The sequence below is a fragment of the Engystomops pustulosus genome, chromosome 1 (genome assembly GCF_040894005.1).
Source record: "Engystomops pustulosus chromosome 1, aEngPut4.maternal, whole genome shotgun sequence".
NCBI classification, from domain to species: domain Eukaryota; kingdom Metazoa; phylum Chordata; class Amphibia; order Anura; family Leptodactylidae; genus Engystomops; species Engystomops pustulosus.
The window spans coordinates 133949852-133968413 of NC_092411.1; the positions used below are offsets into that span (position 1 = coordinate 133949852).

The window sequence follows — 18562 nt, forward strand, 5'->3', positions numbered from 1 at the left end:
GGGTTCATTGTACCTATAGCCTATGGGTCCCCAGCTAAGTGCTGTTATCCTATAAAATAAACCTTTGGTCTCTGTATTCTCCTATGCAGCTATGACCAATTTATATTATTAGGTGTCTGCTGTGCAATCTAGCCCATTTGTCTGCCTATATTTTCCATATTAACGCTACCTATGTTACATGACCAGTCAGTCTCCTTTCCCCTTTAGTAGCTCTTCATATTGTTTATTTCTCAGCAAGTTTCGTGGCAGTACATATAATCCCTAGTAAAGAAGACAGATCAAAAACTTTTTCAGAAAGATCATTGCTGCACCATGAAGCAGTGAAAAGCAAAAAGGCAAAATTAAAAAACACAAGTGCAAAACAATTGTTGCACAGAAGGAAAAGGGTACTGTCAATCATAGCTCACTAGAAGGCGCCAGAAAGCAAAACTAGGTCCAGTAGGCCCCTCGTTCACAGTCCGGCTGTGTAAAAATGGATAATTTGCACATAAATAAAAATGTAACTTTTTTTTTGTGCTTATGGTGCAGGACACTTACTTTATGTGTAACCTATTAGCTGACAAACTCCCATTAATCTTTCCCTTTTACATAATAAAGAGGTCATGTTTAGCACATAGCTTTTATGAGAGGGAGTCAGCTTTAACCAAACAATTGCAGAGCTGTATCAAAGCAATGTATGCGTGTTTGTGCCTAGTAGCCTATAATATCAATGTAGCAGATGCATGTAAAATGCAAACAGTGTCTTTTGAGTATAATTCAAAGCTGAGCACTCAAGAGTTTGCTTGTTTCAGGGCAGCGAGGTGGATAGTCACAGCTTACTGATAAAGTAAAATGTGAGCCGTCTCGGGGGCCCAAGAGATGTCATGTTGAATAATGCTAGTGATAATACAGCATAGATGAGTGGCTCTGTCATGTCTAACAAGGCAAGATAAAATATTTTATATGACAGAAGGAGACATCCCCTTATCTCCTATAAATTACACAAATGTTCTTTTTACTACTGAGAAAGTGTCTAAAATTCATCAAAGCACAGTGGACCGATATCTGATATCTAAATTCCATTGTGGCCCACAGAGCTATTTGCAAATAACCGCCCTTTTTACAACCAACTCCCAAAAAAAAGTTAGATATCGAAATGGATATTGCACAGTTTGGTTTCCTTCTTGTTAACAGGGGCTTACTGCAAAATTTCTGCGCAAGCAGTAACACTCAAGGACACACACTGATCATTGTGCTAGTTCTCATTTATGCATGTAATAATTTCTATGCTAATAATCCTGTCTATCCCTCTCGATTAACCTTGTTGTAATATGTCAGTGATCTATCCAAATAAACACTAGCACTAATAAAGATGAAGGACCTAAGCAGCGCCTAGGTAAAGAGTGGGAAGGCAAGACGTTGTATAAAGAAGCAAGGAGTGAATGAGTCAATCATACCCAGATAGAGCCTTCAAGAAAAGTCAATCCTCACTGCGGACACCCCCACATAATATTAAGCAGCAAGATCATTCACTGCCTGCCATTAACATCTCAGGTAATGAAAGCAGGAAATTAAAATGACAAGGTTATCCTGGTGTAACCTCCAATAAATGCAGTTTAAAATATTTGGCGTCATAAAACCGCACTTCTATAAGCACCCACTGTGCACACATACCTAACAAATATTGTTAAAATAATATTGCTACAGTATGGCAGTATATGGGTGTTTTCCTCCTCATTCATTACAAGGTGCTTGCAACCGACCGCTAGCACCGATCGGGGGTGTTACGGTAAGTGTTTATTGCATTATACAGCAAAGACTTACCGGCTATGGAGAGGGCTCAGCCCGTGACCCCTCTCCATTCACCTGCAGCGTGATTTACTATTACGTCACACGTAGTCAAGGGGTTAATTGATGTTTTGGTCTATCCCACCTTCATCGGAAACGGATTGCTGGTGGGTAATAGGGGGGGGGGGATAAAAAAAAAAAAAAAGAGAGCCCAGCCCCTGGGGTGAGTATTTTGCAGAGCGTCTGTAGTATAAGAGGCCTGTGACCACAATTGGAGAGGATACTGGGAGAGGACCTGGGAGCAGTACAGTACAGCTGATAAGTACTTACCCCTCCTGCTCCCTATGCTGTGAGTGTCCTGACCTAAACGCATACAGTGTCAGGAATCAGGACACAGGGTGGAGGGCCAGGAGAGGGCACAGGCGCATTGAGAAATTTTCAGCTGCATTCACCACTACCTGGCCTACTGCACCAATGAATACTTCCATCAGTTTTGTTACTGAATGAAGCTTCTAGCCATTAAGACATTCACTGTATATTATGTGCTGCTCCTGGTGCACGCATCAGTAACCATATGCCAAATGCGAAGAGTGAGCGCTCAGCTACTGGCTTCATTCATTAAAATCCACAGAGTGTGTTATTCTGTTTACAGTCTAATAGATATTCACTGTCATTGTTCAGGCTTCTGATTCAATTTGCCTAAATCCCAGCTGTAGAGTAATCCTGATGGAGATTAAGTTAATTTATCACCAATATCTATTGTGTATTATCATCTGTAATAAAAGCATTGTCTGCCTCACAAAGGTGACACGCTCTTGCTGCTTTTACAATAACGACAGTACAAAGTGATGATGATTTTCTAGCTGGAAATTCCCATTAGATTTAAAGCTGTATATTGTCAATGAGCCTCAGGCAACGAAACTACAATCTGGAAAATACAGAGAATTTTTTGCAAAGAGGTTTCATATTATTATATCTCATAGAGTAAAATATAATCCTTTTGCTGCCCATTCCACTACCTACCATAAAAATGGTTTAAAAAAAAGCAACTTTATTTTCATAACGAGGTTTACATAGAAATCATAGGGCCCCATAGAACAGATACATGGAAAAGGCTCTCTTCTGTGCCGATCTTTGAACAATGGCATCTGTGTCTTAATGATGCAGATACCATTGATTCATTATGGCAGCACGGACCTGCCTTTCTTTGTCCTTTTGTTGGGTTCATTGTACCTATAGCCTATGGGTCCCCAGCTAAGTGCTGTTATCCTATAAAATAAACCTTTGGTCTCTGTATTCTCCTATGCAGCTATGACCAATTTATATTATTAGGTGTCTGCTGTGCAATCTAGCCCATTTGTCTGCCTATATTTTCCATATTAACGCTACCTATGTTACATGACCAGTCAGTCTCCTTTCCCCTTTAGTAGCTCTTCATATTGTTTATTTCTCAGCAAGTTTCGTGGCAGTACATATAATCCCTAGTAAAGAAGACAGATCAAAAACTTTTTCAGAAAGATCATTGCTGCACCATGAAGCAGTGAAAAGCAAAAAGGCAAAATTAAAAAACACAAGTGCAAAACACTTCATCGGAAACGGATTGCTGGTGGGTAATAGGGGGGGGGGGATAAAAAAAAAAAAAAAGAGAGCCCAGCCCCTGGGGTGAGTATTTTGCAGAGCGTCTGTAGTATAAGAGGCCTGTGACCACAATTGGAGAGGATACTGGGAGAGGACCTGGGAGCAGTACAGTACAGCTGATAAGTACTTACCCCTCCTGCTCCCTATGCTGTGAGTGTCCTGACCTAAACGCATACAGTGTCAGGAATCAGGACACAGGGTGGAGGGCCAGGAGAGGGCACAGGCGCATTGAGAAATTTTCAGCTGCATTCACCACTACCTGGCCTACTGCACCAATGAATACTTCCATCAGTTTTGTTACATCAGTTATGGAAGTGCTCACTGGAGACTGTCAGCATAGTGCAGACCGCAACTAATGGATTGACAGGCTGCATGTGGACCCCTGATTAGTTGAGATGAATGTGTCCTGCACTTCAAGCACTGCAAAAGTGACCAGGAAAACAGGACTGTCGAGTCGGTGATCATTTTGGTGGAGCTGAAGTTGAAATCGAAGTTCGGAAATTAAAGAGTCCGAGGTTTGGCTTACCAACTACACAGCCCTGGTGCATATGATCCAGATTTTATAGAACAAATGATATCCAAAGTACAGCCAAGAATGGAGAGCTGAAAAAAAAACATTTTTCACTGCAACATTGACAGTAAATATCTCTTGTTCTGTGACACATAGGAAACAGAATCCTGATGTGACATTAAAGGGGAGATCCTCCTTTTTAATAGGACATCAGGGGTCACTTTTCAGCAGTTTCATTACGTCTATGCATGCACATAGTGCATGGTTTAAGTAGATCATGTGGTACAATCACCAGTGGAATTTAAAGGGAACCTGTCATCAAGAACAGGCTCAATAAAGTATTCGCATACCCCTTTCAGTGTGCATTTTTTAAAAAGAAAAGTGCAGGGGTCTGCCACCTCCGACCGGTAAAAATCATTCTCACAACTTTTTCTGCCCACAAATTTTTCACTGCTAAATTTACCATGCAGTGAGAGGGAAGATCTAAAGACATACTGAGCTATCAATCAAAAGAAGGAGGCGTGGTTCCCGAGCAGACTTGAGAAAACATGACTCTTCTCTTCAGAAGATGGCTCATGTCTACTCATTTGCATATGAGAAAAACAGCTGTAATTAAGGTACAGTGCCTCAGTGGCAAATAATTTAGGTTGTAAGGGGGAGGATTCATTCTGGTGACAGTAAAGAGAGAAGAAAACCGGAGAGATAAAGGTCCCCAAATGCTCCATTCCTCTAAAACATGTAAAAAACCCTTATGTTTTCCAAATATCCATAAAAACAAAAGAGAACCCCTAAGAACAAATCTACTATAATTCAATTCTGGACCAGGATGTCTAACAGAAATGCTGCCACGCGAATGGAGACTAAAAACTGAGAAAATGTCGGCCAAAGTGAAGTCAAAACAATGAACTGTCACAAAAAATGTATTTTTTTTTACGTCATAGAAAGTATACCTTTACAAAGGTGACAAACTCATCAATCCTCTTATTGCCATGCAAGAGTTTGCTCTGTAACACCTCCAAGGCTTGCTCACTTTGCATTGCCAGGTTGTGCAGTTGTTGTGTAGCAGCCTTTTCCAGATCAGACATTATACGTTCAGCTTCAGCAACTTTATTTTCCAAGTCACTGACTTTTCCATTCTGCAAAGAACAGTCTTATGTTAAGAATATTAATTACATTAGCAGATAATTTTGACCTTACACAATGTCCACATTTTAGTAACAAGACTTTTTTGCTCCAAACTTCTGTACGGCAGAATGTTGTCCTTTTTTGAGGGGAGGATTTTATTGCATGGATTGCTTATACATGCATAATGTTAGAGTGAAAGGCTATGTACACCTTTGCCACCATTCGAGTTCTTCGCTGCCTCTTGTAAATTAGTATATTGGTACATTAGTATGTAAAGTGAAAAGGAAAGGAGACTGCAGAATCTTGTCTGTTATCTATTGAGATACTAGCTGTGCAGTATGAATGGAGATACAGAGCCGAAGTATGTTTGTGAAGTTTAAACAGACAAAAGAGAACATATGACCAGTGCTAACCAACGCCCAAGATGTAAAAAAGAGAATGCAATTTAGCACTGATGATTTATGAATGCACAACAAGAAAAGTTCAGTCTCCATAGTAATTTTTATACTTCTTTGTCACACAAAAGTACTGCTTTTTATGTTACAGTAGTTACTATACTATGTTTACTATTTTAATTGCTCAGACAATTTTTGTCCGGAAAGATGCCCAATTTGTTTTTGATAATTTACTTTCACATGTAGAAAAAAGGGTGATCTCTTTGTTCTTTAGGTAGAATCTACCAGTTTTGACCACACAAAACTGCAGAAAGCATAAGGTAGTTGAAACTGGAAACCTCACCTTTGTAAGTGTTTTTGGTAGGAGTAGGACTGTGAACAATACATTTACATTCCAGAATTGTAGCAGGACTTGGAGCACTCTGGGGCACTGGTGTGCGAGATCTCTTTGCTGAATACAGCACAGCCCACTCTGTTGCTCTAAGAGTGAGCAGTAGGCTTCTGGTTAGATATTACAGCAGTGGGACCTCTGAGTAGCAGTTTTAATGCAGAGATCTAAAAGGGCACTTCCCCAGTGCTCAAAGCTCAGTTACATCACTGGAAAAAAAATAAATCACATTCCTGCTGCTACTAACAACACATACAAGGCTATGATTTCAAGGGCCAATAAACTAACACTGTATCCAGTTTGGTAAGGCGAAAACTTCTGATAAATTCCTTATAATTAGAATGACACATCCCTTTTTGTTGAATACATAACAACTTTTAATAAAAACACATTGGGCATCCTGCTGAAACTATTTAGATTTTTTGATAGCACAGACATTTTTGTCTTTGCTATCAAAAAATCTAAATAATTTTCTCTTATAGTTACTGCTGTAAAACGGGGGAAAAAACCCAGTTATTTTAATGATTTTACTTCTAGCCCATACATTAAATTATCCTACTTACCTTCTTGTCCAGGTCATCTCTTATTTTATAGTACATTTGCTCATATTTTGTCTTTTCTTTGCTTATGATGCTGAGCCTCATTTTCAGTGAGTCAATAGAGGTCTTCTTCTGAGAACATTCCTCTGTTATTGCTTTTAACTGTAAAATAATGATAAGTTAACTCATAGTTAATTCTAGCACAGGGAAATAAAGAGGTCCAAGCCACTCTTTACAATATACAGTATATAAAACTCTATGAGACTATTACTATTACATAATGCACAGTAACTGTAGATGAAACCATTATAGCCATTGCAATTCCAATATACTACCAATAGAATAGATACCAAGAATCCAATGAATCAGTGGAAATATTATAATCATGCCTTCATGCTCTTCCACTTAGAAAGATGTGTCTTCTAATTACACATGCTGTATTATAAATGTGCAGACTATAAAAGTGCAAACTGGGCAGAGACTCTTGACATCACTCATAAATCACCTTAGGTCTACTCCTGTGGCATATTATGGGATCTTAATGTATTATTAATGCGCAACAACATGTTAAGAACTAAATGTTAATGAACAAAAAATGTGTGTGAATAATATATATACATATATATATAGATATATCTCGTGTGTGTGTATATGCATGTATGTGTGTAATATATATATATATATATATATATATATATATATATATATATATACACACACACACACACGCATGCATGCATGCATATACACAAACACACGACTGTGGGTTCAAAGAAATCATGCTCTTAAAACGTAGCAGAGGAAAAATGTTTCATGGAGAGAAGAAACGTTTAATGATAAAGCAGAGTTGATCAGTTGTATTGTAATCGGGAAGGCTTCATTGCGCTTGTCTGCGGTGCTGCAAATCTACGGTATCATGGAAATCTATGCTGCTGGTATGCTGGTAATTCTGGTCATTAGACCCACCTCCAGGTCACAATTTCCAACCAAAACTTTGGTGTAAAAATACTACTGAATGATACTGATGTAGGGACTGGACTGACTCAAATACTGCTAAATCTGTGCATACATAAATGAGTTAAAAAGAGGGGAAAAAACATAGGAACAACTCCCTACACGACAGTCTGCATAACTCTATGCAGCTGCTAGTTATGGAGGATCAACATGAGTAAAGCTTAACCTTTATTATTTGTTACAAGAGAATAGCTGATTCTCCGTTGACAAACACCACTTCACGTGTGACAACAAACACCCTTTACCCTTCTAATTCTAAACTGTACTAAGGGCAACATCGCTTGATTCTTATTACATGTTATTTTTCTATCACATTAATGGCTGTCATGGGAAGATGTTAGACGGTCTCCAGGGTATTATTATACCGCAGTTGCGATGCGCAGCACCACATTCCAAGGTGATTTTGTGAATAATAGGCTAAGGGAATAAATATACAGAGTGAATTACCTTCCTTTCAAGACTTTCCAACATTTCTTTGCTCGGTCTCTCCTTTTCCTGGTAGGTTTTCAGACGTGTTTTCAGATCCTCTATCAAATGCCTTTTCATGTTGACATCCCTTTCCATCCGAGCCACCCTAGAGAGAACGGGCCCACATTACTACTATACAATTCCGATTTTTACACTGTCCCAAAGAAGCAGATGTAGCTCGTTGTTTTACACATTTAAGACTACTATATGAATGACTCACAATGAACATTAGTGTAATGGAAGGCAGGGTGCATACACAGAAGCCTTACCATCTTCTTACCATTCTTATATAGCAGTTCTCCTAACCATGTCACATGTAAGAGAATGACTATAGAAAATATGTAAATGTAAGACTATAGGAATTTTACATTTTGGAAATCTTCTAACTAAAACCTCAGGCTTTTGTAAAATATAGTCTGTAAATGCATGGTCATAAAAATGTTCCTATTTTCCTTGGAAGACTCAGTAAATGCAAGAAATCATGAATATAGTGTGGCAGCTTAATCTGCAGGGCTAGACAAAACCTGACTGCTAAGGCAACTTTAAAACCATCTCAGTTGACAACATCTCTCATGAAGGCTGCGATCACCGAGCACTTCTGCTGTAACAATATTATACATTAATGTCTTACAATATTAAACTGTTGCCTGTATTTAACTTCCTGGCACCTAAGTAAGCAGGGAAGTACAGGAGGGAAATTATACAGTCTAGGAGGGGAGTCCTTTGCTTACATCTTTCTGCAGAAAATAATTTTTTTCTTAAAATTTCTTTTTTTTTCATTTTTTATTATTGTTTTCTTAAAATTTCTTAAAAACCCACAAAGACAAGATTCTTAAATATACTCAGGATAACAAAACAACATGTTCTCTAATTTACTGTTATTAACAAAAAAAAATCAGATATTTCAGAGCTGAGAATGCCATTATGTGTTATAAGCATCTCATGGATCTCATCAGCTCTCATCTCTCTATGTGTCAGATACTAGTGGATGTTCAGAAGCTAAATGAAAGTAATAAACCTGGACCATGATAATCTAACCACATTGTCAGCACACAAATCTGCATAGCACTAGAGGGATCATAATTTGTCAGTTCCTGCCCACACTCTGGAATTTTACATTGAGCAGCATAGGGAGTGTTAGGAGCTAAAACAGCAATAACACTTGGTAATATTGTAATGTAAAGAGTTATCTTTATTGTGTAAACATCACTAGGGGATTGAAATTTTCATGGGCAAACCCCTTTAAGTGCAACAGAGGGTTTGAAGGTCCGGAACCTACATTGTGTTGTGGTAGGCACCAAAACTTAGATCCAGATAGTGTTAACATAGGATGGTTTAAGGCACAGTATAGGTCACACAAGGAGAAATAAACACCTTAAAGGGTTATTCTGGGAATATGAACGTCTGACACAAAAACCCATAATCACTAGGGGATTGAAATTTTCATGGGCAAACCCCTTTAAGTGCAACAGAGGGTTTTAAGGACCCAAGTCTACATTGGGAGTCATTTACTAAGGGCCCGATTCGCGTTTTCCCACCGTGTTACCCAAATATTTGCGATTTGCGCCGATTTTTCCTGAATTGCCCCGGGAGTTTGGCGCACTCGATCGGTTGGTGGCGCATCGGCGCTGGCATGCACGCGACGGAAATCGGGGTGTGGCTGAACGATAACCCGACGGATTCGAAAAAACTGCCGCATTTAAAAAAAAAAAAATGGGCGCACGGGCCATACTCACATGCACCATGATGAAGACGATGAACTCCGGGGCACCTCGGCGGACTTCAGCGCAGCAGCGACACCTGGTGGACATCGGGCGCAGGACTTTCATGAATCGCCGAAAGACCCGAACGCTCGTCGGAGAAGCCACCGCTGGAACGTGAATGGACCGGGTAAGTAAATGTGCCCCATTGTGTTGTGGTAGGCACCAAAACTTAGATCGAGATAGTGTTAACACAGGATGGTTTAAAGGGGTTGTGTCACCATAGCAAATGGCTGTAATTGGGTCCAAAGCATTGTGACAAGTACTTTCACCATTTACACTTATTACAAAATATGCAGGCTTACTGAGATAACTCCTTTTGTCCTGGTTGCTGGCGCCCTCTAGTGGTAGCTGTGTCCCGTCCTGAGCAACAGCTGATCTGGCCGAGTCTGCGCACAAACATTCCACCAGCTGCTCTGCACTACAGATCACTCCACACTGAGAGATCACCTGACACACTACAGCCAATAGGAAGTGAGACATGGGGGCAGAGAGTTCAGCCGTCTACACCAGTGAATGAGGTGATTTCCACTGCTCCACAGTTGCTTCCAGCAGCAGATACAAGGTAACTGCAGCCATACATGACTATCTGCTGCACAGAGGAGTCCCCCCTAACATGGATCATAGCAATGTAGCAGCCCTCTCCTCCCTCCACCATTAGTCAGGTCACACAGGAGGCTGCAGAGATAACACAAGTAACAGGCTGAGCTCTGACCTCTCCTGATGCATCTCCTGTACTCTCCACCATTCACTGTCCCTCCATGTTACACTGCTCCCCTGCAGTCCTCCTCCTGTACTCTCCTCCATGCACTGTCCCTCCATGTTACACTGCTCTCCTGCAAAGGGGCCCCTGTCCCTGACTAGCAGGGAAGTAGCTAAAGATCAGTAACATGTGAGAAGCTGTCACCTATTTATCTATGCATCCATGCATGTCAGCCTGACCGACCATGATGCTGTGAGAATACATAGTACATGTGTCCTATGTGCAGTGTCCTGTGTAGTGTGCGGGGGGCCCCAGATTCAGGATTTCTGGCGCACGTTCTTCATGAATCTGGTGCCCCCTGCACTGCTTTGACAGACTGCACCAACTTTTTTTTTGGTGCACTTTTAACATGGGGCGTATGACACATTTCTATTGGACTTCTATTGGATCAGTAATGCAGGGACTATTTGAGCAGAGCAGGTGGAAGGAGACTCTGAAGGCTGAGCACTCTGTAGCGCTGAGGTGAGGCCAGTGAGTTGCCTCTGTCAGTGCTGTGCATGTGCCTGGCTAGGCCCCTCCCACATCTGCTTCTGTGTGGAACAGAGTAGAGGCTGAACAAGCATCATAATAACAAATAGAAAGGTACTTTTACTTCCAGGTAACCATTACGAATAGATTTTTGAAATATTTTAACCTCTTTGACAGCTTTTTGCAGTCAATTGTTTCGTGGCATAACCCCTTTAAGGCACAGTATAGGACATACAAGGAGAAATAAACACCTTAAAGGGGTATTCCGGGAAGATGAACATCTGATACAAAAACCCATAATGCTATAAATAAATGAATATAACAAAACTCAATGTCATTAGTCACAAAATGTTATAGGCTTTCTAAAGTAATAATAATATTTCTTTATTTACATAGTGCCTACAGATTACACAGCATGGAACATAGCATGCCAAATTGGTCCCTGTCCCCATGGTGCTCACCATTTAAACAACCTACCAGTATGTTTTTGGAATGTGGGAGGAAACCGGAGTACCCGGAGGGAATCCACACAAACACGGAGAGAACATACAAACTCTTTGTAAATGGTGACCTGGTTGGGACTTGAACCCAGGACCCCAGTACTGCAAGGCAGAAGTGCTACCCACCATGCTGCCCTAAAGTAGGCGGAGTTACCTCCAAAATGGCCGAGAAAGGAAACTACAAGATCATTAAGTTTTCAGTAACTCCTCCTCCCTCTTATGCTCTGCTCTCAGTGATGATGTAAAAGACTGTCCTGCTCTGTTACCATAGTAATAATGTGTAACTGCCATCATTGCACATTACATCAATGGGATGACATCTCACCACAACACTGGCCATACTGGAAGCACTGCAACCAACCAACGACAGCCAAATGTAGTGATGATCACGTGACTTGCCCAGGCAGATGCTGAAAATGTGACGTGGACATGTGACCAGTGGCCATCTTCCGACCTGTGTCTCCTCCACAGGGACAAAATCATAGGACTAAATAAAGGGCCAGTAGCATTTTAATTCTTCATTAGAGTGTATGTCAACAGCATTTTTCTGCTAAGGGGAGCAAAATTTCGAATAACAACTATTTACATATTGGCTTATATTTTAACCTCTTACCGACATGTGACGCATAGGCTGAACCCGGTCCACAACCAATAAGTCTTTGCTTCATATTGCAGCAAAGGCTTACCGGTAACACCCGCGGCCGGTGCTAGCATGGACACTGCCATCTTGTATCGTTGCTCCCCGTGACGTCTTCAGGGAGCGGCGAACGATCGCCATGATAGCCTCCGCCATGATAACCCTTTCATTACAATGTGCAATCAGCACATTGTAATGAATGAGGAGGAAAATCCCATATACTGCCACACTATAGTAAGGCAGTATATGATAGGATTGATTAGACAACCTAGGGTTAAAGTACCCTAGGGAGTCTGAAAAGTAGTAAAAATAAGTAAAAAAAAAATAATCAAAAAAAACCTCAAAATTTCCCTAGAACTGATATAAATAAACAATTAAAATCATAAACACATTAGGTATCACCGTTTCAGAAAATGCCTTATCTATCAAAATATAACAACAGTTTTTCACTGCGTTTAACCCTATAACGGAAAATAGCGGCCAAAGTCGAAAATGGCACTTTTTTGCCATTTAAAAAAATTCAAGAAAAATGGTAGCATTAAAAATATCATCAAAAGTTGCAAAAAAAATGACACCACCCACCGCTCTGTACACCAAAGTATAAAAAAGTTATTAGTGCCATAAGATGGCAAAATAATTCTTTTTTTTGTAAAGGAGTTTTTAATTTTGGTATCCCCGTAATCGTACCAACTCAAAGAATAAAGTAGACAGGTCATTTGGGGCATACAGTGAAATCAGTAAAATCCAAGCCTACAAGAAAACGTCGCAAATGCGGTTTTTCACCAATTTCACTGCATTTGGATTTTCTCCCACTTCCCAGTACACGGCATGGCATAATAAATACCATCACTATGAAGTGCCATTTGTTACACAGAAAATAAGCCATAACACAGCTCTGTACATGGAAAAATAAAAAAGTGAAAGATTTGTGAAGGTGGGGAGTGAAAAATGAAAACACAAAAACAAAAAACGGCTGCGGTGGGAAGGGGTTAAGGACCCATTGGTATATAAATAATACTTATTCCTGGAATATGTCTTTAATGTTTATATGCAAATTAAAATACAAATAAATTTAAAAAACACCATACATTTCTTGTATGCAGGATCATTGCCCTTAGCCACTGTCTGCAGATATATCGTAATGCAAGTTAATAGGGGAATTCACATCTAGCTTAAGTTCATCTTTAATCCAGTAACAACACCTTGGAGAAAACATCCTTACTAATAAACATCTGGCTATAGGGTGAAGGAACATATATTGGGGCATTGGTGTTACTATGATGTAGGACGCAAGGTACTGTCTGGATCAAAGTACACATGAAAACTAGGCAGCTTACCTAAAAATCAGGATGGAGTTGTGATGGTACGTGTGATAAACAAACAGACATTATGAGAAGTCTGGCTCAGTTTATACACCTAATTGTTGGCATGGTTCATTCCAGAACAATGTACTGACAGTGTATAAAACCTTTTTGTACAAACCTGGTTTAAAACTGCCTAAATAAATGTTAAATGTGTCACTAGCAACTTCTATGTGTTTGTTCACATGTCTATGTCTTTACCCAGAATGGACTGAGAAAAAAAAATTGCAGCCTGCACTTTTTTAAATTTCTTATGTGTAAGCAGAACTGTAATAAAAGATAAACATTTTGCCAGAGACAACTGCAGATTCAGGTTTAGAAATGTACAGTATCATGCTTGTCTTCAGTTAGTAGTTCTACTATACCCTTCTAACTTACTTCTGCAAGCTGTTTTGCTTTATTTACAGACACCTTTATCCATAACCTTTGGAGACTGCAGAGGTCCTTCCATGTTGGTAATGAATCATTATAAGCACATATTTAGCCATTATAGGTCTACAGAGTCATTAAGTTTTTGCGCTCCCACGTACTATACCTCAAACCGTTTGAATACAGTTTTCCTTCTCTGGTAAGTGAGGCAGGCGTGACATTGATGTACAAAGAAACTGGTTGCCTTTATTCATAAAGTCCTAACAGGAGGTTGTATGGAACAATAGGAGATATTTCTAAGCTTACTAGTGCAAGTAAAAGGCTTTTTCATCAAGCAGAAGTGAAACGATAGTAGCCGAAGAACTTAAAACTACAAGAGAGATGATCTTTTCAACTTGAAATCTGTGGACATTCTCCCAGTGACCTCATCCAGGATTAATTTGCCATAACCATGCACCGGATAAAAATGTAATTAGTAATATCTAATTAGGGCAATGGCAAGCAAAAAAACCCATTTTCTATAGAATAAAGACACGGCAAGACCAATTTACATCAAAGTCCCATAACTCAAAAGGAAAGAAAAAAAAAGGATGAAGCAATAATTTGTAAACTATTACTGTACTTCTCAATTCCGCTCTTTTGAAAGACCCAAATCAATCCAAATCTAAACAAACAAAACTGTCCTTTTGCACTTGTTATATATATAAGCTTTGGATCTTAATCCAGTTTAAGCAGCTAAACCTTGACACGTCTCTCAGCCCCCAGGCAAAGAATTACTGTATCTGAGAGATTCCGCTGCTCTCGGCGCTGATGTGAATTTACATCGGGGTGATTAAGTCCACTCTGGGGTCTCAATCTAACTTTGGTTACTCCATCAAATCATTTATGGAGTTCACACAATTTGTGACCTTCAGCTGCACTTCCCAGCTTTCTTGTGAAAGCAGAAAATCCATCTGCGATATTAAACTTAAAACACAGAAACGAAAAACAAATGTAGAGAATTAACACTTCAAACTCTCTACCTCCCCTGACCCAAAATTCCGTAAGCGTTAAAATCTGTGAGAACGCTTGAGAATTATGGGCAGCTACTGCCACAAGGTGGCGACAAACTCTATGGATCACAGCGTACCGTTATGTGAAAATAAATACATTATATTGTACCTTTCCTGTAGTTCCCGAATTTGTTCTTCCTTTTCCTGTACTTCATTTTTCATGGCTTTAATTATTGTAGACTGTTTTGCCATTTCAACAGTCATATTCTGAGGGGGAAATAAAAAATAACACTTGTGAGCTTGGTTTAATCTATCCGGTAGGTCTTTACCAAATAGTAGGTGCCTCCCAGTGCTAGAGGGTTTAAATATACAATCACTTAATAAAAAGAGGTAAAAATACATGGAAAAATAGGTATAACGTTACAAACAATAACACTATTTTTTTTTTTTGCCTTGAGTTCCCAGTAAAGTTGGCTGAGGAAGAAACAGAACCCCATGCACTATGTTATTATTCATCATTAAGAGTGCACATGGACATTTACCTACAAAAAGGATCCATTATATGCAAAACTTCTATATAGATATGCAGTAATGTCTATGCTCAATAATCTGCAACATGAATTTCAGCATAAAAGGAGTTATTTTATTTAACATTATTTCCAGACACCCCCTCCCCCCATTCCATCATGACTGTCTGTAATCCACTAGACGACATATGTTGAAGTCCCTAACAGATACATCAGGAGGTTCCAGCCTACTAATGTAATCAGCCGGGCCACTGGGTAGTCGTACAATTCTAAGCAAGGCCCTAATGGGTGTAGAATTGCCCCCCAGCCTGTAAACTTTCAGTCACTGAAGTTTCAGGGTTTAGGCTTTATATGCCAGAAAACTGACTTACAAGCCCTAATAAATGTCCCCCAATATTTATATTTGTAGTTGTAACGTTTTGTCAAATTTGAATCCTATTCGTTACATTTTATTAACTCTTTGTGGAAGAGATAAAAATAGATTTAACTTTAATATATGATTTTTGTCAGAGTTTTCAATTTTTAACAAAAAGTAAAGAAACCATTATAAGAATTTCTACAATCTAGCCTTTATATATAGGAGCAGCCTAGTATGGGCATCTATCATTTCCTTTATAAGTTATAATAGTTTCCCACAAACTGTACCTTTTTATCCATAAGTCAATAGGCTTTGTACCTGTTATATACTTTATAGTCAAACTATAAAATGTTATGTTTCTTCTTTCACATCTTGTATATTTTACTACTTTTGCATTTGTTTGGCATTATCATGTTCAAAGAGCTATCACTTGACTAAGCTACTCTTGGCGTGCATGTACTGACTGCATCACAGCACAACTGTTATGTTTTTTTTAAACTACATGATGAGCATTAGTAAATTCATAATGAAAATTCAGACTGCTTCATTAACCCCTTCATGACTGCTGTACAGCTTACATAGGTCCCGATGCAGAAAAGATGTTGAAGTGGGCAACTTCAAGCGGCTGTATCTCCTGAACCCTGGCACGTAGAAACACAATTCTGGTGTCAACTAGGTTGCTAGGGTTCAGGAGATATAGCAGTTTGAAGTGTGCCCCTATAACCTGTCAGCTGAAGGCAGAATGTAAAAGAAGCTACAGGAAACACTTTCACTTTGCAGAAGTACATGCACCCTCTGCATCTGTAGAAAGGGGAAGGTTGATGTAATAATGCCATACATATTTATAACATATCTTGGTAAAAGTTACGACTTATTCCAAAAAACTTTAATTGGAAAAAGCTTATTTTTTTCCCACTTGTAGTCAATTGTTGGCAAATTTTATATAAAAAATGTAATTAATACAACTATCTTATCAAAGTTAAAGTTTCACATGTCATGAGAAAAACAAAGTAAAAATTGTTAAAATATGTAAAGCTTTTCCAGAGATATTTAAAGAAGCGCAGAATGTCAAAAATTGACCTGGACATTGAGGCATCAATCACCATTGGTAATGGTCAAAGGGAACTTGTCAGCAGATATTGACCCAATAAACCACTACCAGTATTTTGTGAAGCAGATTAATACCTTCCAGATCATGTTTCTTTCATGGCCCAGTGTTGTGGCATCATCCAGAAAATCAACTTTGAAGTGAGATGTATCATTCACAAGACTTCTGGAGAGCTGGTTAGTGATGCTTGACCCCAGTGCCAAACTCTCCTCCACCTTGACTTTATACAACAAATCTCACTTCAAAGTCAATTTGCTAAATAATGCCAGCCCGCTGAGCCACTAAAGAGAGTTGACCTAGAATGTGTTCAGATGCTTGACGGCTTACTGTTAGTGGTTTATAAGTTCTGCTGACAGGTTCCCTTTAAAGGGAACCTGTCACCAGGAGACCCATTTTTAGCACTCCCCCAGTCCCCACAGAGCATAGTACATACACTGCCAAAGTGTTTGTGTATAAAAAATTGGTTTTACAGAAAAAAAGATATGTTATATTGTACCTTTAGGCAGTTGCCCAATAGGCAGCTGCCCAATAGGAGGGTCTGGAAAGGAGCAGTCCCCCCACCCTTGGGAAACATGTGACCTTTTCAAATATATGAATAACTCCCCACACTCGGGATTGGCTGTAGAGGAGCAGGGGGCGTCGCTAAGCCAAGAGATGGGTGTTTTCATATATTTGAAAAGGTCACATGGAATAGCTGTTCCTCAAGGATGGGGGGAACTGCTCCTTTCCAGCCCCTTCTATTGGGCAACTGCCTTGTCACACAGCAGATGCTAATGAAAGGTACAATATAACATATCTTTTTTCTGTAAAACCAAATTTTAATACAAAAACACTTTGGCAGTGTATGTACTATGCTGTGTGGGGACTGGGGGACTGCTAAAAATGGGTCTCCTGGTGACAGGTTCCCTTTAATACCCATAGAGCTAGAGTGAAGTTAGTTTCTATGACTTCCAAAATGCACTTCCATGCTTTTTCTGTAACTACAGATAATATCTATGGGAGACTACAAACCCCTTCCTTAAAATAAAAAAGCCCTGTGACAAAAATGTATTTATTTTTTTTAAATATTGTTCTGATGTATATTAAAGGAAATCAATCATCAAAAACAAGCATGATAAAACAGGGTCCCTATGTGTTGTAGCTTCACTAGCTGTGACACTATACACCCTCACCTCATCTCTCTACCTGCTGTAATCTCAGGCATGGGGAAGAGCTACCGCACAGTGTAACAGCCCATGAAGCTTCAGCATGGAGGGATTTTGTAACACAATCCAGTTACCTTTGGCTTATTAGAATAGCTGAAGTTGTTTTTAAAAGGAAAGTCATGAAATATAAGATAATGGATGGCACCAGATTGGCACTTCCCATAACATTATCGGGGAGTGACAATCCGTTGCCATGACAACCCGGAGTTATCGGTCATTGCTTTGCCAGTGGCACACTAACAGATCTATAGCAAATACTCCATTATACTGCAATAAAGTACTATTGCAGTATATAGAATGAGCAGTCAGACTCCTCTAGGGTTAAAGTATCTGCCCTTTTCCCTAGAACTGTATAAGATCTGTATAACTGTATAAGATAAGTATCTCTGCACCACAAAAGTGCAGATCTATCAAAATATAAAAACGGTTGGTGTTGAATCCAGTAAAGGAAAATAGCATTATTTTCATCATAAATATATGTAACGCTGTATAATGTAAGGCTAATATGCTGGATATTGACTATGAATGCCACAATAGGCAATGTTGTCTAAATGAGTGCTATATTAGAAAACAAAAAAATAAGGAAGATGAAATAGAGACTGTCCCTAGTTCTATGTCATTTTCCTTTAAATCATTCTTTTTAAAGATTACAGAAAAGGAGAAAGTGAA

At 39.3% G+C, this 18562-nt stretch overlaps 1 protein-coding gene across 1 annotated transcript in view; it reads right to left on the bottom strand.

Annotated features, from left to right (window-relative positions):
* The window catches only part of CNTLN (centlein), a 216933-nt gene that overhangs the window by 13943 nt on the left and 184428 nt on the right, over positions 1–18562 (bottom strand). Inside the window, exons 21-24 of the mRNA XM_072154092.1 lie at positions 14865–14962; positions 7825–7951; positions 6388–6525; positions 4867–5052 (exon numbers count right to left, since the gene is read on the bottom strand). Coding sequence (XP_072010193.1) covers positions 4867–5052; positions 6388–6525; positions 7825–7951; positions 14865–14962 — 549 coding nt within the window. The remainder of the gene's footprint in view (positions 1–4866; positions 5053–6387; positions 6526–7824; positions 7952–14864; positions 14963–18562) is intronic.